The 22,391-nt window shown below is 49.3% G+C and overlaps 6 protein-coding genes across 6 annotated transcripts, besides 1 other annotated feature; 4 read left to right on the top strand and 2 right to left on the bottom strand.

Moving 5' to 3' along the window:
- Positions 1 to 139: 139 nt before the first annotated feature.
- FPSE_01753 (uncharacterized protein) lies at positions 140 to 4,353 on the bottom strand (the record flags this gene model as incomplete). The annotated part of the gene is made up of 2 exons (XM_009254873.1): positions 140 to 2,301; positions 2,349 to 4,353. 2 exons carry the CDS (start codon positions 4,351 to 4,353, stop codon positions 140 to 142), a joined length of 4,167 nt encoding a protein of 1,388 aa, XP_009253148.1.
- Positions 4,354 to 5,476: 1,123 nt separating this feature from the next.
- On the top strand, positions 5,477 to 8,132 carry FPSE_01754 (uncharacterized protein; the record flags this gene model as incomplete). The annotated part of the gene is made up of 8 exons (XM_009254874.1): positions 5,477 to 5,576; positions 5,634 to 5,897; positions 5,949 to 6,189; positions 6,247 to 6,534; positions 6,585 to 6,836; positions 6,882 to 7,781; positions 7,837 to 7,958; positions 8,035 to 8,132. 8 exons carry the CDS (start codon positions 5,477 to 5,479, stop codon positions 8,130 to 8,132), a joined length of 2,265 nt encoding a protein of 754 aa, XP_009253149.1.
- Positions 8,133 to 8,942: 810 nt separating this feature from the next.
- On the bottom strand, positions 8,943 to 10,647 carry FPSE_01755 (uncharacterized protein; the record flags this gene model as incomplete). Its single annotated transcript, XM_009254875.1, has 2 exons — positions 8,943 to 9,050; positions 9,109 to 10,647. The coding sequence occupies 2 exons, from the start codon at positions 10,645 to 10,647 to the stop codon at positions 8,943 to 8,945; spliced, it is 1,647 nt and encodes a 548-aa protein (XP_009253150.1).
- A 1,825-nt stretch (positions 10,648 to 12,472) lies between these two features.
- FPSE_01756 (uncharacterized protein) lies at positions 12,473 to 14,075 on the top strand (the record flags this gene model as incomplete). Its single annotated transcript, XM_009254876.1, has 3 exons — positions 12,473 to 12,977; positions 13,024 to 13,147; positions 13,196 to 14,075. The coding sequence occupies 3 exons, from the start codon at positions 12,473 to 12,475 to the stop codon at positions 14,073 to 14,075; spliced, it is 1,509 nt and encodes a 502-aa protein (XP_009253151.1).
- Positions 14,076 to 14,490: 415 nt separating this feature from the next.
- On the top strand, positions 14,491 to 15,699 carry FPSE_01757 (uncharacterized protein; the record flags this gene model as incomplete). The annotated part of the gene is made up of 2 exons (XM_009254877.1): positions 14,491 to 14,526; positions 14,644 to 15,699. 2 exons carry the CDS (start codon positions 14,491 to 14,493, stop codon positions 15,697 to 15,699), a joined length of 1,092 nt encoding a protein of 363 aa, XP_009253152.1.
- A 5,068-nt stretch (positions 15,700 to 20,767) lies between these two features.
- Positions 20,768 to 21,841, top strand: FPSE_01758 (uncharacterized protein; the record flags this gene model as incomplete). Its single annotated transcript, XM_009254878.1, has 1 exon — positions 20,768 to 21,841. One exon carries the CDS (start codon positions 20,768 to 20,770, stop codon positions 21,839 to 21,841), a length of 1,074 nt encoding a protein of 357 aa, XP_009253153.1.
- A 206-nt stretch (positions 21,842 to 22,047) lies between these two features.
- Positions 22,048 to 22,068: a repeat region.
- Positions 22,069 to 22,391: the final 323 nt, after the last annotated feature.

Here is a 22,391-nt window from a genome sequence, read left to right as displayed (position 1 = left end):
TGATATAAATGAACCATGACTGTGGCGACCCTTCAAGATCTTGATCCTGTGTAAACTCCCCGCCTCTGTCTATTCAAGGTCTTGAACCTCTAAGAGACCTCACGCCTGAGATCGCTGAACCAGCCCAGCCAATGCGCCTCTAAGCATCGTCAATTTGTGTCCCCGTCTCGTCGTCGTATTCTGTAACCTCTTCCAAGGCAGCCAAACTCTCATCGTCGTGCCCAATTTGCCTTTGAGCATTGAGTGCGGCGATGCGCTTGTTGTCAGGTCGAAGTATACTCCACATCTCAGCCGTCACAGCGATAGCGCTGGTGTCCGAGGTACTGCGCGACAGCATCGCTTTCATCCACGCTAACTGCTTTCCCGCAAGGCGCCAGACCATAGCGTATGCTTTTTCGTATCTCAGCTTGAACAGGGTGGATGCTTTGAGTAGCTCCCACTTGCTCAAAGCTGGATCGCCATTCCAGGTGTCGAGGAGCGGCTCAACAATCCTCATACTCATCAATTGAGTCGATGGCTTGTACGAAGACCATTTATGATGCAGCTCCTTGACCTTTGCCGAGTATTCGCTACTCGTGCTGTCATTTTTGCCTCCTGCCATTGCAACTCTCCATTCCGTGGTGATGGCATCAACGTGCGCGACTATGTCTGTCATGAGTCTTTCGACTGTTTTGGAAACCCTCCTTTGATCATTGTATTGGTTGAAAAGACGGGCCAAGTCCTTGTCCCATGCCTGAACACCGGAGACTTGAAGGGCATCATAGAATTGCTTCAAGGCGTGCGCGATCGTATCTTCAGCAACCACAAATTTGAGAAAGTCGAGGATATGAATGAACCCATTCTCGCCCTTGTAGTTCTGTACAGAACTTCTTTCCTTCTCGTATTCTGGTTCTTTGCCGCGCATTTCCATGTCTCGTTTCAGGCGATCATAGTCTCCGCGAGTGAACAGCAAGCCCTGCTTAGCCTGGTCAACTAGCAGAGCAACCAATGTGCTCAAGGCTACAGCTCGTTCACTGTTGACCCCGCCTTCCAAGTAACAGAGTCTTTCCTTGAACTTGGTCGCGATACCCAAGTAAGTCGGTTGCATATTGAACGAGATTGCTGAGCGTAAAAAGCCCGTACAAGCACTCTCCATATCGGGGGTTGTCTCGAGAATGGACTGGAAGCTTGGGTTGGACTTTCGGAGATATCCCTGTTTTACGAGATCTGGCTCGGCAGGCTTTGATGCGTTGCTAAAATTGCGAACAATATCGGGATCCCAGCAAACCCAAGCCTGGTCACCGTCGTAGTCACCACCCGAAAGCATGTCGGCCAGAGGTGATTTGCCCTTTGACGAAAACACAATGACGTCCTTTAGCCGCTTCAAATTTGGTCGAAACACAGCCCTGACCTTTTGTACGTCGCTCACAAAATGGGCTGGAGCTCGGGCAACCAGGATGTCGATATCATCTAATAGTGTGTCTGACTCACCATCGGCCTGGAACTTGGAAGAGAAAGCTAGCTGCACCTCGCCTTCTTCCAATGTTCCGGTAAAGTCCACCACCATAAAAGCGTAAGCCGATCGGGGAATCTTGATGTTCATCTTCGCTTTGAGCTGTTCTGCCTGACGCTTCTGATTGTTCCACACAAGGTCTCGAAGGAAACGACACTTGGTGGCATCGAACCCGGCATCGAGCATAAAAGACACTATGTCGTCATCGTGGTCTGGCAGTCCTCCAACAAAGGGAACACGACCAAGGCTTGATCGATCGAAGCCGCGATGTGTCCAGCCACGAAGGCTTGTGGGATGTGTCATGGCCGCAAGCTGGCCTCCAATCTCATCCTGAAGACCATTGGCTAAATGGTTAGCGATGACATTGCGCATGCTGTTGGGGTTTGGAGCCTGTGCTTCAAGAACTGGGATGAACTGCGAATTGAGCGACGCAGACTTCAGCTCCCTGGACCATTCTCGTACTTCAAACGTTCTGTGGTGGACATCTTCAAATTTGCACTCCCACTTGCGCTGAGATGGATACGTCTCAATCCAAACATCGTCATCCAATCCATCATCTTCAACATCGACAATCCACATCCCCTTTGCACTGCCGATACGAGCCTGAAATGCGCATGGAGTCTCCAAAAGGCCAAGATGGGTTGAGACTCTGCGTGCAAGGCCTCGAGACATCCTGGCGATACCGTCACCCATATCCTTCTGTTCCTCTCTGTCTCGGCTGCTCATGTACTTGTGGAAGCCCAGCATAGTGTCACGATGGCGAAACTGGTGAGGTTCAAGAACAATGGTAGGACAAGTTTTGCTAAGGCCTGAAGAAGAGTGTTAGATGCTTCATACAAAAGATTGGGGAACTAACTGAGAGCAAGCCGTGAGAACAGTTTTGGTACGGGTTGGAAAGCATTCGCCTCGACATCTATAGCCCACTTCAAAAGATCAGAGCGCCGCATCTTTGTTCGATACTCGAGGGAAGTTGCTTCTTCGAGTGCTGGGAACTGGCTTTCGGGTAGTCGAAAATTGTTGCCATCAATCGCAAAGAAGTAAACACGCTCCTGCATAATCGTGATGGACTTGTGAGGAGGGCGAGGGTCTTTTACAGACTTACTAGCGGCGCGGTTGTAGAACGGAGACCAGGAACGCCCAAGGAAATAGTGCAGGTTATCATTTAGCCATCCGATGACCTTATCAGCACCCTGCTCGTCGTTCCTGATTATTTCGGGAGCATCTCTAGAGGTTGGGGATGGGATAATAATCTCCATGAACCGGTCAGCACCAAAACGGCGAGCCAGCCGATGACCAAGTTCGAGGCGAGGAGGCTGAAGCTTAAGCTTGTATAGAGGACCAGAGTCCTCAGTGTTGATGACAAACTCTGCAGCAAGAACAACATTCTTGTCGTGCAACGCAAAGGACTCAAAAGCTGCATTCCAGACCACACGGTCGCAAGGCGGTGGTAGTCCTGCTCCAATGAAGAGTCGATGTCGGAAGATCAAAGCCCTGAAATTGGTTTGATCGTGCCAAGTCTGATCGGCTTTGTATTCGAGATCCCACCCAGACAAATCCACGCGACAGTGAAGCGCAGCACGGGTTAATTCCCACAAGATGATCAAAGGTGCCTGGTTCAGTCCGGGAATGGGAAACTTGGGCCAAATATTTCGCAGGCGCTTTGTTAGGACACATGAATCTGATGTCGTGCCAGGACCTGATGCATCAAGAAACAACGTATCCAACTCGTTCATCTCGGGCAAGCTTGAGTAGGCTGTTCCAGGACTGCTAGACTGGATTGCCTCTCTTTTCTTCATACCAAGATGCTGGTTTCGTAAAGGTTGGGGCATCGCCAGAGGAGGCAGCTTGGGTTCATCAACAGGCATGCCAACAGGCTCAGGGAATACTTCCGACTCATGTCGCCTGGATGAGGATGGCTTGGCTGGGTCGACATTGCGGCTGGCCGTACTTTGGGGGTTGAACTGGAACTGCTGTATCCTTTGGGAAAATGGAATATCCGAGTCATTCTGTTTTTGGTGGTCCCTGCGATCGAGCTGAGAGGACTGGAAAGAGGTTCGCGAACCTTGGAAGGAATGATTCGTCAAATCTGTTGTTTGGGTGCTTGGAACACCGTTTGTGGTTGCAGAGAAAACAGTTGGGGCCAGCGAAGCTTTGCTAGAGTTGAAAGAGGCTGGGCCAAAAGACAAAGACTGAGGTTGTGTGCTTGAAAATGATGTGACGGGACTTGTGGCGCCATTGGGGAACGAAGCCGTACCTGAGCGGCGAGCGGCCCGTCCCGCATGCACACGACCATTCGAATCCACGGCTCTAGAGCGAACTGGGATGTCATCTATGCTGTCGCAGGTTGGGGAGTCGTCAAATGAGTTGCGACTTCTTTTTGAACTGTAGTCTGAAAACTCGTCAGACCTTCGTTTCGCAGTTCTTGAACGCTGCTGACTGGCGATATTGTTGTCGTTCAACAACCGCAGTAAAAAGTTCTGGAGCTCGCCCCGCTCCTCTGAGGTTAATCGTCCGTGATGGCGTTGTGGGTCACCAAACGAACTCTTGATCAGGGTCGTGTCTGGGTCACCACGGGGCTTTCGAATCCAGTTGGTCAGATGTCCGTCTGCTTGTTCGCGGAAGCGAGTAAGACATATCGAGAGGCGGTTTGGGTCCTTGAACTTGAGGAATTGCGCGCGATAGTAGATAGCATCGCATCTTTCCTGTTCCCCATCACGGCGCTGGAGCTGGCGCTTAGTAGGCGACAGTGTCGGGTCGGGGATCTGGAGCTGAAGCTGGAATTCTGAGCTGATGGAGCGAATTGTCCGATCAAGCTCCTCCTTGACTTGTATTTTTCTGGGAGGTAAAGTATTGGCAGACATGGCGGCCGGCGCCAGTTGTGAGCCTAATGCCAAAGTCAAACGGTTAGGGGTGTTCCAACGGTTGTCTTGTAAGGGAGAGTTTCTGATCTGCGAAAGAATCAGTGAGTAAGGTTAGCGCGCACGCATTGAATGAAACGAGCCTCGAGATCCCAGATCTCTGTTACCGCCGAGGCACGGCTCAGCCGGTTTTGTAGCACACGAAATATATTTATTTCGATAATAATAGTCGCAGCCTCGAACAAGCATCCAGGTTCAATGCAGAACAATGCAAGAACAAATTGATTATCACAAAGCGATGGTGATTGGACAAGGTACCGTGGCTGATCTGAACGTTGGAGAATGGTGGAAGCATTTTTGACGAGACCGGCAGTGAATCGGCGCGCCACAGCGCATAGCATGTAAGCAAACATGGACGGCAGGAAGACCAAAAATGTGATAAAAACACTGGATGCATTTCGATTGTTTGTTTGAGGATTGATGTTAGATGTATCGCAAGGGAAGACAGACGTTCCATGGCGTTGACGTTTTGTCTTTTCACTACCCTGAAGGAAGGAGCCTGACATGGACAGGTGCCTCCATGGCATGGCAGGTACCAATTCTTTGAAGAGGCATTAAAGATGGCCAGAATAAAATATGAGGATACAAAAATAGGTGAGTCATAATGGTTATTTACATACCTATCTAAAATTATATAAGTTTATGGTAGAATGAAAGACATCAGTGTACATTTCTTATCGTATTTCCATCCACATCACCACGCCAAGTCACCAACTGACTGACGGAACCGGCTCTTATTTATCCGCCGCATCGGAGGTCGGCTTCAAGACCGGTCTCGTGCTTCGATTCCCCCTCCCATTCCAGCCAACCAGAAAGAAAAAGACCAAAAGATCAGCCGTCGTCTTTCACGTCTCTGCTCGTATTTAACTAGCACCAATTCGAAAGCCGAACCGGCCCCGCCCATCACCGCTGTCTCTTCCCCTCTCACCCACTATCGCGCATGGGAGACCCTCGGGGTTCGGCATTCGTAAACCCTCATCTGCAATCATAACATTACCTCGCCATTGCTATCGCGACTTTTGTTTGGCTCCGAGGCCTGAATCAGAGCACAGAAACCCGCTTAACAATGGCGGAAAACCCTAGTCCAGATGAGCGGGTGGTCATTGATGACCTGACCCCCGAGGAGGCCAATCGAATCATACATTCCCATCGCAAGGTGCGCTACGGTAAGAGTGTTGCGAATAACCTCAATTCGGGAATTGTGTTACTTATCATCGCGTTAGGTACCGCCTGTTGGCCCTGTCGCCAGCGCAAAGTCAAGTGCGACAACAAACAACCGTGTGAGAATTGCGTCAAGAGAGAGCATCCTCGGCTATGTTCTTATAAGCCCAATCGCTCATCAACTTCCAAGCCCACCGCATCAGGTGCTGCTTCAGAATCCAGCCAAACTGTTGTCAATCGCAAAAGGACACATTCATTCTCAGAAGTTCCCCGTGAAGAAGCCATTCGCAAGGTCGAGCGTCAGGAAAGTTGGCCGCGCGCCCTTGGTAAGTCTTCCTGGTATCCGATCACACCACCAGGCTAACAAAACACCACAGCAAGCATTGATGAGCCAGAAGTGGGAGCGGATCGCTATCTCGGGCAGAACAGTATTCCTGCCCTACTGCGCGAGCAGTCTTCACCAGCTCACAAAGGCGAGGGTCTTGACATTCGACAAGACATGCGGTCCATTCTGGGACTCGACACATCGGCGCCGTTTCCGTTGATGTCATCGCAACACCTCCAAAAATTAACACAGGACATCTCAAATGAACTACCATCCGACCGCGAGGTCATGAAGTGAGTTGCGCTTGCGACAGTGCAATTGCTTTGAGCCCGTAAGCTGACATATCACAGGCTGTTCAGGGCGTACAAGGAAATACCGCAGCCCTTCTGGGGTTTTGTGATGGATATCGACGACCTCGAGAGCAAGCTCATGATCTATCTGGAAGAACGTTCACGGAATGCCACCAAAGGAGTAAAGTCCACGAAACCCGTCACAGCATCATGGCTCGCCATACTCTTTGCCGTGTTGGCCGTCGGATCCCAATACCACGAATCTCCCTACCATATCCGTACGCGAGACTCGCAGCGGTTCATCCAAATATCCTTCCACTTCCTCCGATTGGGCAATTTTCTTCTTCGGTAATTGCTGCTTGCCAATTTTACACTGAACCCAAGCTGACCCACAACAGACCTTCGTTCGACTCGATCCAAGCTCTCCTTCTTACATGTTTTGTTCTTCTCAATGACATGAAAGCCGAAGCGTCATGGGCCTTGATGGGATTGACCTGTCGCCTGGCCCAGTCATTGGGTCTGCACAGAACACCACGTAACGAAAGTCGCGATTGCACGCCGCCAAACACACAATCGAAAGAGATGGTTAGGAGGAGGTTATGGTGGAGTTGTGTATGGCACGACACCTTGACGTCGCTTTCCTTTGATCGGTAAGTGTTGTGTCTTCATGACTGGACTCACCTCTAATGATGCAGATCTCCAATGACCAACTTCCCGTGCTGTCCAATTCCCGTCATGTCGCCGACGCCAAACGGCAATTACTCATACCTCGAAACGATGTACCATCTTATGGAAATTATTTCTCGTCGCTTAAACCCCGATGATATGATGAGTTCGACATACGCCCAAATCATTGAAGACTGCGAATCAGTCGAGCAGCTTCGAAGCCGCACGACACCACAATTACGAGCCAAAGAAAATTGCAAGACAGCGCTCGATCGCTTACAACACTACGCTATTCGCCTTCATACATCATTTGTCATCTCTGTCGCGTGTCGTCCAGCGCTTCGCAAAGACAGCGAGTTTGAGCCTGAGCAGCGCAAAACGCTAGCGGATCGCTGCAAAGACAACCTAACCGAAACCGTCCGAATGTTTTTGGCAATGCACCAACTCTCAGCAATCCCCACGAGAAGCTGGGCATTTACGTACCATGGCCTGTCGTCGGCTTTACTACTAGGCATACTTTGCGAAACAAAGACAGACCCAGAGGTTCGACAGTTGCAGGGTGATTTGATCGCTGCACTGTCTGCCACCGCCGCTAAGGACGTTAGCTCCCCGGAGCCTCATGTCATGACCACCGACAAGGACATTGAGCTTTCGGGCCCACTCTACCGCGCATTGACAGCCCTCAAAAACATCTACGACCACGGCTCCATTGTCCCATCGCACCTCAAAAAGGAGGGCGACGCCTCTGCCGCTGGCAGCGGGAGCCGTACGCCTCAATTCCCCTTTGGGAACGCTGGACAGTATTCCGGAAACGGCAATTCAATGTTTCGCGTCGGCAACGTCCCCCAGAGCGCCGACCCACGTGAGGACGCTGCGCTCGCCATGGCAGAGATGCAAGGCGGAGGTGCATCAATTCAAGACTTTGCCGGGTTAGTATCGTTCCGTCAATCTACCGTGATTTGTTTCTAAACGTGTCCCTACTAGACTTCCATACAGCCAACAGATGCAGGCCAACGCAAACCTCAACATGGACAGCATGAATGCCATGAATGTCGATCCTACGCAATACATGGCTCCCATGGACCTTTACGAATCAATTTGGGGTGGTATGTCAACAATTTTTTGCTCCTCTTTTTTATCTGTCATACTCTCTTGGCAGCTCAAAGACTAATCCGCTACCAGAATCGCCAGACCCTTGGAACACGGGAATGGACTCGTTGAACTTTGACTTTTTGGCCCAGCCCCCGCCAGGCCAGCCTCAGCAGCAGTTCTACTTTTAGTCAGGTCTTTTTAGGCCCATTTATGGTATTCCCTTTGGCCGAAGGGTCTCGGACCGTGATGCCAGAGGATCTTTTACCACATTTTTTTATTTACAATAATGACGGATATGAGGTGAGATTGCATGTTAACGATATTTATTGGCGCCATGGAGCAAAAGGCCCTTGGGATGGCACTTGACTTTTTACTGAATGTAAGAATAACTGAACGACAAATCATCAGACATTTCAACATAATTCTAAAGTCGTTATTCTCTTTTTTCTTTTCTCCTTGTCTCTTTCTTTTTTGCTCAATCCACTCTGCAGCCCAAACTCTCCCATTCCTGGTACAAGACCACCGTTATGTCGAGACGCAGGAACCAGAACGGCGATCCAAACGCCCCGAACCCTTTCTTGTTCAAAGGGGATTAACACAAAAGCTTAAACAGCAAACCATTTTCCCTTCCCGCGGGCGCAAAAAAGCTGCAAGTCAAATGATGAAGACATTGATTCGTCGCCGCGGAGAAGTCTCCGGCCGGGACGGTTTAACTTTCCCCTTTCTCTAGTAGGGTCTGTGTAACCTCCCGGTTTAGTGCGATCTGAACGCTTATTGCGTACTGAATGATCAAAGAGAGCTCTGACGACTTGTATGTTTTTTGCCTCCCCTTTAGTGTCTCTGCCAAGAGAGAGACACGGGATGGGAGGGTTGCACAAGGTTGACAGCTTCCCCGGATGAGGCTCGTCAAGTTTTCTCGGGAGCTTGGGAGCTATGGCCTGGCTTGTTGGGGCCCTTGCGCAGGCTTGGCAAGAGGTGTAGAGGTTGTCTTGGGATGATTATTTCTTGCGACGGGATGAGGTAGCGACGATCTTCTTCTTGAGATGTTTAGGCATCTTTTCCTTGCGCTTCTCACGCTTGGCTTCCTTGACGGCTTGCTTGTGGGCCTGGAAGGTGTAGTCAGTAAGGGTTGTGTCAGATGGGAATGAAATATGGAGTACAAACCTTCTTCTCGTCCTTATCTTCGAAGCGACGGCCGCGAGGAGTACCCTTCTCAAAGTCGGCCTCATCGTGCGAGTCGTCATCAGAGAGAGATGCACCCTCGTCTGAATCAGATGTGGAACCTTGCTCTTTGTCATCGTCGCCTTTTTCGCCATCGGCCTTCTTGGGCGCAATGACCTGGTCTGGCAGCAGATTACTGTAGACAAGATCATTACCCTGACCTTGACCAACCCTTTGAGCATCCTTCTCAATGTCGTAGACCTGCTCTAATGTTTGAGGAATGTACTGGTTTCTGAAAACTTCATTGTCAACCTCCTCCTGGGCAGCATTGTCCTCGCCGGTAACATCAGCGCGGTTCTCGTAAAGAACGTCAATGGCCTTTTCCATCTCAGGCTCCTCCACGGGGCCCTCGGGAGCAGTGATGAAGTTGAAGATGGCGCGGTCGGCCAACGTATCAACGCCCTTGCGGCGGAAGAAGTCTCCCACGTTCTTGATATCCATACGGAGGAACTCCAACGACCGGGGGTGGTCTGGCTCCACACTCTGCGACACATCAATGATGTAGAGCTTCCCCTTGTGGTATAGAATGTTGTATTCGCTCAGATCAGCGTGGACAAGACGGCAGACCTGGTAGATTTTGCGCATGATGCCAAGAAGCTGGATGTAAAGCTTGTGCCACTGCTGATCAATGTCGTCTCCCGTCAGGGTAGCGTCACGGAGGCGAGGGTACGCCCAGCCCTTGCGGTCACCAAGGAAGCCCATGACCAGGACGTGAAGCTTAAGGCTGATAGGCTCAGGGCAGGGAATACCAGAGTTGTAGATCCTCCTCAAGTTTCGGAATTCCTTCTCGGCCCAGAGTTTAACCATCTTGCGGTTGTTACCCTTGTCGAAGCCACTCTTGAAACGGTGCTCGCCCGTGATGTAACGCTCTCTGTCCTTGAAGCTTAGAATAGCCGTCTTGTAGACCTTGATCGCCCTCTGGGTGGCTTCGCCTGTGCTGTCGTCGAGAAGAACGGCGCCGTAGACGTTGGCTTCCTTTCCTGTGGAGATGGCACCGTGGACTTCGCTCACGAAACCGCGGTTGATCATCTGGAGGAGAATCATTCGGGTGCGCTGATCAAGAACCTGGTCGCTAGTGGCGCGGTCTGCCTTGTCCTTGTCCTTTGAATCACTAGCATCTTGCTTAACGGAGTCGAGTCTAATCTTGGCAGCGTGCTTGGAGAGAGCCGAAACTTGGTCGTCCACACTCGCAAAGGTATTTGCAGTAGGCTTCTGCTGGTTTGATCGAAGAGCGGCACCCTCATTGGTGTTGCGCTGTCTGTTGTACGACTTTGTCAAGTCACCCGCATCAGCAGACCAATCATTGTCGTCAAAGTCGTTGTCGTCAAAGATGTCGTCGAAATCGTTCTCGTCGTCCTGGTTCTCAAGAACAGCGCCATCGTCTCGTTGGGCCTGTAGCTCGCGGGGTATCTCTTCGGTCTGTTCATAGCCCTGATTCGCCGTGTAGGTGTAGGGCGGCTGGTGCGGAGCGGCGGGATCCATGGTGACGATTTGCGATGCGATATAGTCTAAAGGCAAAGCGAAAACCGAACAATTAGTTTCGTCGGGTGGACAATAATTGAAGGCGTTGGAATTTTTGTGCAACCTTGAGAAGTTGTCGCGGGGTGGCGGGGTCGAAAAATCCGTTATCTTATCAGTGTCTACAGGGCCTAACAGTGGGTTTTAGGGACTAATAGGGACTAACTGGGGTTATTGCCAGAAAACATCAGTAAATGGGATATTCAGTCAATTGTTGGCAGATATCTACTATGACTTTAGTGGTATTTAAAACTATTGTGAGTATCACAGTTGTAGTTAAAGCGTCAGCTAATTTTCTGAGTTAGAATTACTCAGTATATATCTTCGATCATTGGTAAGACAAATACAGCAGAGCTCCCAATGTTTCAATCATTTTGGCACCTGCCGTCCGACAAAAGTTTTAGTGGATTGTCGACCCTGGGTGAGTCATGGAGGGGTAATTTGCAGCGAGTTGATGGGTCATTCATTGGATGACCTGCATCATGACTTACTCCATCATCTCATCTTCATATCCATCCATCGTTCATTGAGGGATGATATTCCATCCGGTGTTGAACTGTCAAAACCAACAATGGCAGGTATCGACAAAAGTCAAGGGCCTCGAAGCGGAAAGGACCGAGCCTTTGTCAAGCATTGACCAGCCGCTTTCCTCCCTTCGGAGCATACTTCCTAAACCCACGCTACAACTCGTCACAACTCCACCACCGGTAGCATCGCGATATCGAGTCAGTACATTCTTTGGCACCTCAACCGAGGGACCGAGGCCTACTAAATCGGGCGCCAATGAGCCTATTTTCTTGATCAGCGCAACCGCGGGACTGGGGCCATCACACCAAAGATTTAGACAAGGGATCTAAGAGGTGACAGTTCCCCAAACGAGTAAGAAAATGGACAGCTCCAAAGGCAAGAGAGCTTGGGCCGTCCGGCAAACTAATCATAAAATCTCTCACAAATCGGAATATCGCTCTGTTTGTGAAAAGTCCTCTAAACTCAAACGAGTTCTGCCAAGGAAAAAGACACCATGCCGTCGTGAGAAACGACACAAACGTCATTTGTCAAATGCCCGGAAATGCAGGTACAATGCTTGGCATTGATGATGCTCGACCTGCCGCGGACAAGAACAGGCACAAAACAATGACACTGTTGTAGAACAAGTGATCTATCAAGCATCCCTTTCATCATTATCACCCCATCGCGCTCACAACTTTTGCTGATCGCTTCAAGAGGGCATGGTCGGCAAGCCATTGTCGTTGACGCTCAGGTCTACTTCCAACACACAAACGCGGGACCCTGACAATCGAATAAGAACGCCCTCAACGTCAATACGGAGATCCTGCAGGATCGGGACTAAGTCAGACAAATCAGACGCAGGAACCAGGAACCAAGAACGGACGTGCCAAGCCATACTCAGTCATGTCTCGGTCATGGCTCTGTTGCCGCAACTCGTGGCATCCATAATCGAGTCTAAATCGTCTAGTCCATACCCACGGAATGCAAATGCCATACTAGACTATACTGGATCCAGGAGCATTCCACGCAAACCCATACTCTCCACGGACCACATTCCAGGTTAAGCTCTCTGGGATGGCTTCAATTAGCTTGAGGCTTGCCCAGAATGCCATGCTAGGGATCTCGAAGTGCCTGGGACCATGTCTTGAGCCTCGATCCGGAACTCTCAACCGCCTCCCGAACCCACCATCCATTGTCTTGAAATATCAGAACACGTCCTTCTTTTGGGTTCGCCTCTTGGTTACAATCACAACTCTTTTTCATTAATCCATTTTTCACCATGAGATTCAGCACGGTTTCCTTTCTTCTACTGGCCGGCTGTAGTACGGGTATCCCTCATGAAATCCGTGGTGGTTCTCATGAGGTGAACGGTGCTTCTGGAGGCCATCCCGAGAAGCTCTTGGGTAGGGCAGAGAAGAGGTCCACCGACCTCCAAGTTGATGGTTCCCGGGCTCTCACGGTTCGCAGCGATGCGTACGAAGAAGACCCAATTGACGGGACAGAAGAGGAGGATATTGATCTCGAGGAACTGGAGGAGATTGAGATGGGCAAGGGCTTGAAGGGCCGAGCTATCGATCCCGAGACTGATCCTGATTCCGCTCACCTCATGCCACGGGCCAAAGGAGAAAAGGTCTCGCTTGATCAACTCGCCAACTCACGTTACAAGAAGCCACACGCTGAGATTGCTCTCATCCACGCCTACAACAAATACCGAAAGCCGCTGCCGAATCAGCAGCTCAAACAGATTGCCGCTCAAGAAGAAGCCTTTGTGAAGAACAAGCTCGGTAAGGTTACCCGATGCACATGCCTTCCACGGCTAACACTTTACAGGCATGAAGGGCAGTGCAGCAGCAACACCTCCCGCGTACTACGACTCCCAATACGTAGTCCCTGTTCAGATCGGCAGTCCGCAGCAGACTACTTATTTGAACTTTGACACCGGCTCATCTGATCTGTAAGTCATGGTCAAGGCTGCTTGATACAACACACTGACGTCTCACAGCTGGGTCTTTTCTACCGACACGTACCAACCTGACCAGGCGGGCCACATCCTCTACAAACCAGACAAGTCAACGAAATGCAAGCGACTAAATGGCCAGACATGGAGCATCAAGTACGGCGACGGCACCGGTGCTAACGGAATCGTGTACCTGGATACAGTACGAGTTGGAAAGACTTATGTCAACCAAATGGCTGTGCAATCTGCTACTGAGGTGTCTGACGGCATCGCCTCAGATAAGTTTGCTCATGGCATCCTGGGTTTAGCCATGTCGAGTCTCAACACCGTCCGACCGACTGCTCAAAAGACATACTTTGATAGAGTCCAAGACGCTTTGGAAGTGCCCATTTTCACTGCCAATTTGAAGAAGGGCTCTGCTGGAAACTACAACTTTGGATACCTCGATCAAAGCGAGTATTACGGATCTGTGGGCTTTGCCGCGGTAAAAAAGGACAGCCCATGGTGGCAGATCACGGTTGAGGGCTTCCGTGTCGCTCAGGGTGCACCGTGGCACAAGTACAAGTACTCAGCTATTGTCGACACTGGCACCACTTTACTTCTTCTGCCCGACTATCTGGTCAATTTCTACTACAAGAAGGTGAAGGGCGCCTACATTTCCCAGGACTATGGTGTCTGGGTCTTTCCATGCACAGCCAAGCTTCCCAGCTTCTACTTTGGGTTTGGCAATTACCGTGGCAAGGTCCCTGGTCATTACATCAACTATGGCCGTATCGAACCGACGCTCTGCTACGGTGGCATCCAGACGTCGGAAGGTATTGGGTTCGCCATCTTGGGAGACATTCTCCTCAAGGCCCAGTTTGTCATTTTCGACCTCAAGGGAAACCGAGTCGGATTTGCCAACAAAAACACAGTCAAGGAATGATTCGCATTGGCTGTTCAATCGCTCGTTCAATAGTTAGAAGAATTGGTAGAAGAAAGCTGTGAAAAGATGATTTGTCTGCATTGGGAAGCGTGGGCGTTGATTGTTTGGCGATGGGTCTTGGTGCCTGTCATTCATTTTGTCTTAATTCTTAGCTGAAAGTTTAATAATGCTACCATCTATTTTATTGACTCTTGGGTTCCGTGGCACTCATTGATGTTTGGTCAGAAATGAAATAAACTCAGTAGAGCATTCCGCATGCGGCAGGTTTGTTCCTGGCCCTGAAGAGGTGGGCATGTGGCTCTTTATCGAGAGACGGGTTTTCGGTCTGGGTCCTTCCATTCAGTAGCTTGGCATTCAATCCTGTTCTATTGGTAATCATTGTGATTATGTCAGGTCATGTCTTGGAAATGCAAATATGGATACCATTCGCGGGGAGATAGCGGATTTAGATGTAAGTCAGAGCCGCTTGAGACCCTATTCGTCCCCCTCTCAGTAAAGGATCCGTCAACATGCAGACCTAACCACCATGGCGACGATCATGGAAATGAAACAGCGTAATGAATTGTAGCTTAAATATCACATGTGCCGCGCCGAAACATTGTCTATCATGACATTACAAGACAAAGAACCTCGCCTTGAACTCTCAATTAAGAATCTTGAAGCGTTGAACCGTCTCAACAACGCTTCCATACCAACCGCAATGTCGCAGAACATCCTCATCCTGGGCGCTGGAGAACTAGGCCTCTCCGTTCTCGAAGGGCTGTCTCGCCATCCCAAGCGCCAGCACCAAAGAATCACTGTTCTTACCCGCCAGGCCACCCTCGACTCAGCCGCCCCGGAGAAGAGGAAGCTCGTCCAGCATATTCGGGCCCTCAACGCCGGGACCGAAGCAGGTGACATTGCAGCTGCCAGCGTAGACGACCTGGCAGCCATTTTTAAAAAGTACGATGTCGTCGTGTCGTGCACCGGCATGGCCTTGCCGTCAGACGTTCAGTTCAAGATCCTAGACGCCGTCGTCGCCGCAGGCGTGAAGCGCTTTTTTCCCTGGCAGTTTGGCATGGACTACGATGCCATTGGAAAAGGCACATCGCGGGATTTATTCGACAAGCAGATTGATGTGCGCAACAGGCTGCGCGCGCAAAAGGATGTAGACTGGACAATCGTATCCACAGGTTTATTCATGAGCTTCCTGTTCCGCGCCGACTTTGGAGTCGTTGATCTATCCCAAAAGACTGTTCGCGCGCTGGGAAGCTGGGAGACTGAAATCACGCTCACGACGCCCCAAGACATTGGTCGCGTGACAGCCGAGCTAGTTCTCGATCCACGCGGCGTTGGCAGTCGGCCTGTTTACACGGCTGGCGACACTATTACCTACGGACGCCTGGCAGAGATGCTGGAGGCACATTTTGGGGTTGCGTTTAAGCGTGAGCTGTGGGATTTGGATGTTCTCACGAAACAATCGGAGGATGAGCCGGATAATAAGATGATCAAGTACAGGTATTCGTTTGCGCAGGGACGGGGGGTGGCGTGGGATAAGGAGGGGACTGTGAATGTGGAGAGGGGGATTGAGGTTGTTGATGTGAAGAAGTATCTTGAGATGATGGATTTCAAGGTTGGGGAGTAGATAGTGTTAGAGTGATTAATTGAAGGTGGTTGTGTTATTGTAAGTTGAGGTGTGATGATGGTCCGTTTTGGTGTTGGTGCATGTAGGACTAACAGCACTGCAGTAGTGCCCGAGTTACAGGGGTTGAATGCCCACCAATAGAATAGGTAGTACATGTTGGCTCCAGCCATACATTCACTGCAATTTTAACCTCGTCCAAGGTGTTGCGTGGGACTGCAGCTAATATTTCTTGAACCATGAGGCATTCAACGAATGCACGAGGTGACTTCAGTACTTCCCCAGTTGAAACTACAGTACTGCACTGTTACTGGTCATATTTGGTATATTGTATTGTAAGATCTCTGGTTATGTGACTTGGGTCAATTGACTACTGTCTCTCTGTAAGTGAACCTTGACTGGCTTCAGGCTCTTTCCACAACTAGACTTGCTTCTTCTGTAGGTAGAAATAAGAAAGAAAGATAATTTTCGCTTCATAAAGCCTATGACTCTTTAGTACAATGTAGCCATAGCTATAACAAAATCTTAGCATTCTTTCTGCCGTTACACTCTTCTGAGTTAACTGCCTGTGAGTGCATAGTGGCTCGCCTCCACTATTTTCAACCTCTACCACAGGTATGGTGGTCGCCTTCTTCATTGCCCACTGCAATTTTAACGTCTCCCAATAGTCTTGTACAATGGCAACTGCGCTGGTTAATACGACAATAACAGAGCAATTATTCATGTATAGCGACGCCATTGCATTGTTAACCTCTCACGTCATGTTCAAGGTACCCTGGGTAGGCTGGCAGACTAGTCTTGCGCCTGACGTTTTTAAACAAGGGGAGAAGCCAGAACGCTGCACCACTCAAGACATTGTACTGCAGCCATTGCGTTTATTGAAACCAATAGTGAAAGACCTTGTCCCACTGCACTCTTAACTTATCCCTGGCTGTTACGTCAGTGGCATTATATGAGGCTGATTTTATGTCCAAAGACATTGCTTCTCATCTGTACAGTACTGTGTAAGATGGAGCTTGGGAGAGGTTAAAATTGCAGTGCAAATAGCGATGACTTCAGGCTCAGCGCCAACTTGTAATGCCGATAAGTGCCGACGTCACCTAAGTCTTTAAGAAACGTCAGGCGCAGCCATTCTAGGGCACCTAAACTTGATTACAACTTAACAGGATAACAATTTCAACCAGGGAGGTACTGGTTATGACGCCAGTTGAATTGTATATTTGCTGAATGCCTCGAACAACGCAATATATTGGGTAACGTTAAAGTTACAGTGAAGACATGGGTTCCAGACCAGAGTAATTCAGATACACCTAAATATCTCCTTGGGAGAGGTTAAAATCGCAGTGAAAATTTGCAAAGGCGAACCACCTGGGCATCCATTGTTATGTGTCAGCCAAAAGAGCAGTAATATTAGCAGTTACCCAGGCTCCACGAGGCGAGAATTACATCTTTTTTCTTTCTCCAAAAGTCAAAGTGGTTTTGCATGCGAAGCAGAGAGTCCAGTTGGGGAAAGAGTCTAGAGCCAGTATAGGTTCACTTACAGTGCCTGTCAATTGACCCAAGCTACATACCTACCAGAGACCTTCTAACATAATTTACCAGTAATATGACCAACAGCAGATCAACGCAACAGTTTCAATTGGGAAAGAACTGATTGTAACGAGCCGTATTGTGCATTTATTGAATGCCTCGGTTGGTTTCAAGAAACAGTGGCTGTAGTCCTACGCAATGCCTTCCATGAGTGAGGTTAATATTGCAGTGAAACTAGCATACCCCCGGCCATCGGTAAAAACGCGGGACGCAATATCAGTTCAGTGTGATTTGCCCAATAGCAATTATTAATTGATGTAGTAATACCAGAACAGTCAATCTTTGGACCTCTCAGGTTGTCGTTGTTATAAAAAAGACTGTTGGGTGACGTTAAAATTGCAGTGAAGCCAGGCAACCACTTCAAGCCACCAACTTTCGCTAACGGCTGGTATACCATACATTTCCAGGAACCTTAACTAAACGACAACGGCGTGCTACAACAGCACGGTGAAGGTAAGAACTTGATTATTTAATAATAACCTAGAGGCTTAAATAAATAATAATAGCTTCTCTTCTATTCATCATCTAGACTAGATAATATACAGAAGTAATTGACACGGCAAGACCTAGAGGTATGCCTTAGCCAGTCAGCTATAATCTCCAATTTTCTGGAAATATACAGTATGAGAACTGTCGGGTAGAAGATCAGCCCAGGGTACATAAGCACGGATACAACTCAATAGCACAATAGTTTCAACTGGGGAAATACTTGCCATGGAGCCAGTTGACTTGTATGCCTTGATTAGTTTTATGAAATGTTGGTTGCAGTATAACGCAATACCTTGGGCGAGGTTGAAGTTGCAGTGAAAAGGCCTGGTCTGGTTCAACCAGCTCAGGGTAACTTATCCGAAAGCGCTGTATTACTTGATGCAATACATACAACGAACAGTTATTTTCTGGGCATCTTCTCGCACGTTTAACCGAGTGAAGCTCCATTTCATGATGTGCATAGGTGCCATAAGGCTGAGTACAATGGATCTTAGGGGAGGTTAAAAATGCAGTGAAGGTGCAGTTTTTAGCCCGTACTTATGAAGCTGTCGGTCGCGTTCAAGTTGGCCAAGGCTGTCGTTCGCAAAGACAAAAAATACATACAGAGCCTACCACAGCTGTATCTATAGACGAGGTTAAAAAGCAGTGAAACTCTTCCCGAGATGTAACAACTGTCAAAAAATAAACATGGCCATCCCAGCCGTGGACCATCTTAATGTATTTTTAACTTCTATTAAGTTGTTGCAGAATAGGCCGCAGGTTCACGAGTTTACCATCGCCCAACAGTCTTGTTCAATAGCAACTGTGTGTTAACCGCAGCAGCAGTCAATGCCAGAAACGAGCTATGGATGTGGATGCGGCCGTGTCGAATATTTCACTGCATTTTTAACCTCTCCCCAGGTATCAAGCACCCTGGACTGATCTTGCATCCGTTCCTTGCGACCAACTACATGATTTGGTCGGAGGAAGCATCATCAATGCAGTACTAAGATCTTGATAGGAGTTAAAAATGCAGTGAAGAACTCGCCCCCAGATATCACGCGTTCCTGGCCTGCTGCATCAATCGACACAGTGACCATTCTGTTATTGCACAAGACAGCTGGGCGAGGTTAAAAATGCAGTGAAGTCAATATTGTTGCCTAGCACAAATAGCTTAGTAAACGGATAAAGTGTCTATCTACTGTTAAACTCATATCTCTACTCCAGATCGAATGAGTAACACGTTCATAAAGTGTCTATCAATCAAGCGTCAAAATGAGAGGCTATACGTGTCAAGCTCTTGTATAGATATCGTAAACTTCAATTCCCTATTATTTTTCGACCTACTGCAATTCTACGAGGCATGGAAAAGGCTAATGGTGCAGTGAAGGACCCGCACGCTCTGGTTAGGTAGGTAGTGAAACATTGCCAATGCAGTACTACCTATGCAAGGCCTTTGGGGAGGTTAAAATCGCAGTGAAGTAGTTCGGTTAGGAGTATCATTGGGGGGACAATTCAATAGCTTGGGAAGAGTAAAAAATGCGAGAACTCGTCACATACGGAATAACTTGGTTCTGGAATTATCGCCGCAATTAATGCAGTCATTATCGTATAAGACTGTTGGGGAAGTTTAAACGTTTGGTGGAGGCCCATCAACAACAGTTGGGATGGCAGTGTCTATTTTTGACAATTGCCACAACTCTAATCAGGGAAGTCCCACAAGGCTACGAGGCATGGGGAGGGGTTAAAACTGCAGTGAAAAACCGTGTCCCGTCTGCTCATTCCCCTTCTGCCGAGATGCGTTACGAGAAGAATCGGCAGCGCAGTGCAGGACCTTGGGGGAGGTTAAAAATGCAGTGCAGCTTATTACATCCATTCCTAGGAAAGCCAAACTTCAGGATGTTATCGGGATTGCCGCATTTGGCAATTTCTTATCAGCGGCTGCCTTATCATTTACATCGTGCCTCTATCCAAGGACTGCCGTTGGTCATCCAACTTTCTGCACCACCGGGTGATCAAACAATCTCCCAATGCAACGCTCCAACGCTCACCAATAACAGCAAACTCTGTATCGTCATTTTATGCCTTGATCCGTTTCAGAAACCGGGGTTTCCCCAGGTTCTCAATGTCCATGCTTTCTTTGTTTTCCCTGTCTTTTGTCTGAACCTTGGTCAGCAGGGTATAGAAGAAAGAAAAGGAACCTTGGTAGAAGACCCAACACCCGGTAACTCCCTCTAGGTAACTACGTGTACCTTTTGTACTGTAATTGTGTACAAAGAATACATCTTGCTTACTGTTAAAATGACGACACCCTCTTTTCTGCTTATCGTCATGCCCAGCGCGTGAGCCATTCTTGGTATCTTGTCCAATCGCGATGCAGTCACACGCATGCTTTGCCTAGAGACATCACCCTCCCACGGACGAGCGCTCTCCAAGTTGCATCCCCACGTTTGGATAACATCATGCGCCTCGCTCTATGCCTCGACGATAAGGCATTCCTCTCCAAACCTGCTTATCACAGGCCTGTTACCGGACACGGCGTTTCAACTGCGCCACTCGGTTATCTCTGGCATGTCCGGATCAAGCACAGTGAGTCACGTCACGGCTGTTCATTATGAGCCATCAGACCCGACACCACAAGTACCTGCTACAGCCCGTGCCCAGCGCTGCTTCAGCCTAGTTTAGGTACCCTGACCAACGATTAGTGAGTGTAATGCACTGGCCCAAGGGTCCCTAGTACGGGCATATGACTCCTCCGGTAACCAATCACGACGATATCGCACTCGATACGCCTCCTCGGCTCGACATGATACAATTCATATTAATACTGTCGTCTCGAGTCTTCCAGACATCTCTTTTGTATTCTCTCACATAGTAATCGGGCTTTTCTTCCCTTGCACGCGCCCTGTAGTGCGAGCACGCAACATCTTGCGCCATCTGTCACGCCCTTTGACAAAAAAGACACATCATCTAATCTTTTCTTCTCTTATAAGTAAATCGTCGTTTCTTCACCATGGATCCTTTGTTACTCAACAGCTCGGGTGACCTCCCAGCTGCTATTTTGCAGAATAAACACTTTCCCATCACTCCAGCGCCCAGCATCATCAAAACCCGCGCCCATACATCTCGTAATCACTTTGTCCGCGCAACAGCCAAGCGTCAAGCCCAGCACAAAGGCGCCAACCTATGCCTCGACACCGGATTACCGTGTACCACGTCAAACTGGGGTGAAAGTACATGCCATCGCTGTGGTCAACAGGATAACACCGCTTCTGCGCGCCGTCCTCAGCTCGAAAAGATCCTACACTTTGAGATCTCGACGGGGAATCTGCAGCGCGCGAATCCACGATGGACACACGTCCAGCGTAACCGCAACGCCCGGAATCATGCCCATTCTACTGGACTGGGTGGTTCCGATGAGCTAGAGGGGAGGGATCTGGCGAGAAGCAAGATCCCTCTCCCCAGCGACCGATATCGTCTCGTCAGACGACCTACACTAGAAAGAGAGGAAGCGTTCCGTGATGCTTCCACGGCGAGAGGGAATGTCTATCTGGGCCGAAAGATGCCCATGACTGAAGATGACCAGGTGGCTGAGCTGTATCGCATGGGTCTGTTGTACGACGATGAACAAGTTCGCGGCGAGGGCTTCAGTCTTGACAGCATCAACCACCAAGAACCCATCTACTCCATCCGCGCCGCCAAACCATCCCGCAAATCCCGCCGCTCCCAAAGTTTCAGCTTCAACCAGCCTCTCCATCTCGATCTCTCCTTCACCGATCTAGGCGGCGACCAAACCATCGCCCAACTCCTCTCCTCTTCTGACGACGATACTTCCCTTCCCGACTCACAGAGCCCATCACAGCGCACATTTGCTCCCCTGCGCGTGATATACGAGCTCGACGGGTCACAGCCCTCCTTTGACGTCGACACATCGCAGCCACCAGACCTCATCTCTGATGAGATACTCTCTGACTACGACTGCTTTTCCGACAGCGAATTAGACGATGGGCCTCGACAGCGCGAGGTCTTTGACAGTGCAGCGACTCCGACTTCTGATGCTTGGGTGGTGCTGGGTGACGACTCGTAGCAGGTCCGAACTTGAGATATGCCATCGCTGGTGATCTCGAGACAAAAAAACGATGGGAGAGCCTCATCGCGGACTGGTCCTCTATAACCCTTGCATTTCTACCTTGGAGCGTTTATGAATGTTGGGGTGATGTGGTTGCTGGTGCTCGCTGTAATAGGCTTGAGCATCGTGACTGGATCGGCGGCTTGCATTGTCTTAGTGATACCATATTTTTTATTTTATTTTATGTAGTCCCGGCCGGACATTGCTTTTAGATACCTCAGTACATAGTGTACAATGAATAGGTCCAGAATTGTTTCTACATTGGTGTGCCAATACTTGTTGACTTAATGATGTTGTGAAGATAAATTGTTGCTGAATGATAACTGATCTTTTGTCATGTCATTCCATGTCCTTGGCGTCTTTGTCTAGGCACCAAGGCTGAGGCGAGTGTCTTGCTTGTCCTCGCTGCCTAATTGTGAGGCTGATCTCACGATACCCTCAGGTGAAATGAGCCGCTGTAAGTACCACCCACCAATTCATCAATTGACCACAACACAACACAACCCAG

The sequence above is a fragment of the Fusarium pseudograminearum genome, chromosome 4 (assembly GCF_000303195.2).
Source record: "Fusarium pseudograminearum CS3096 chromosome 4, whole genome shotgun sequence".
Lineage (NCBI taxonomy): Eukaryota > Fungi > Ascomycota > Sordariomycetes > Hypocreales > Nectriaceae > Fusarium > Fusarium pseudograminearum.
This window is presented reverse-complemented; position numbering and strand designations above follow the sequence as displayed.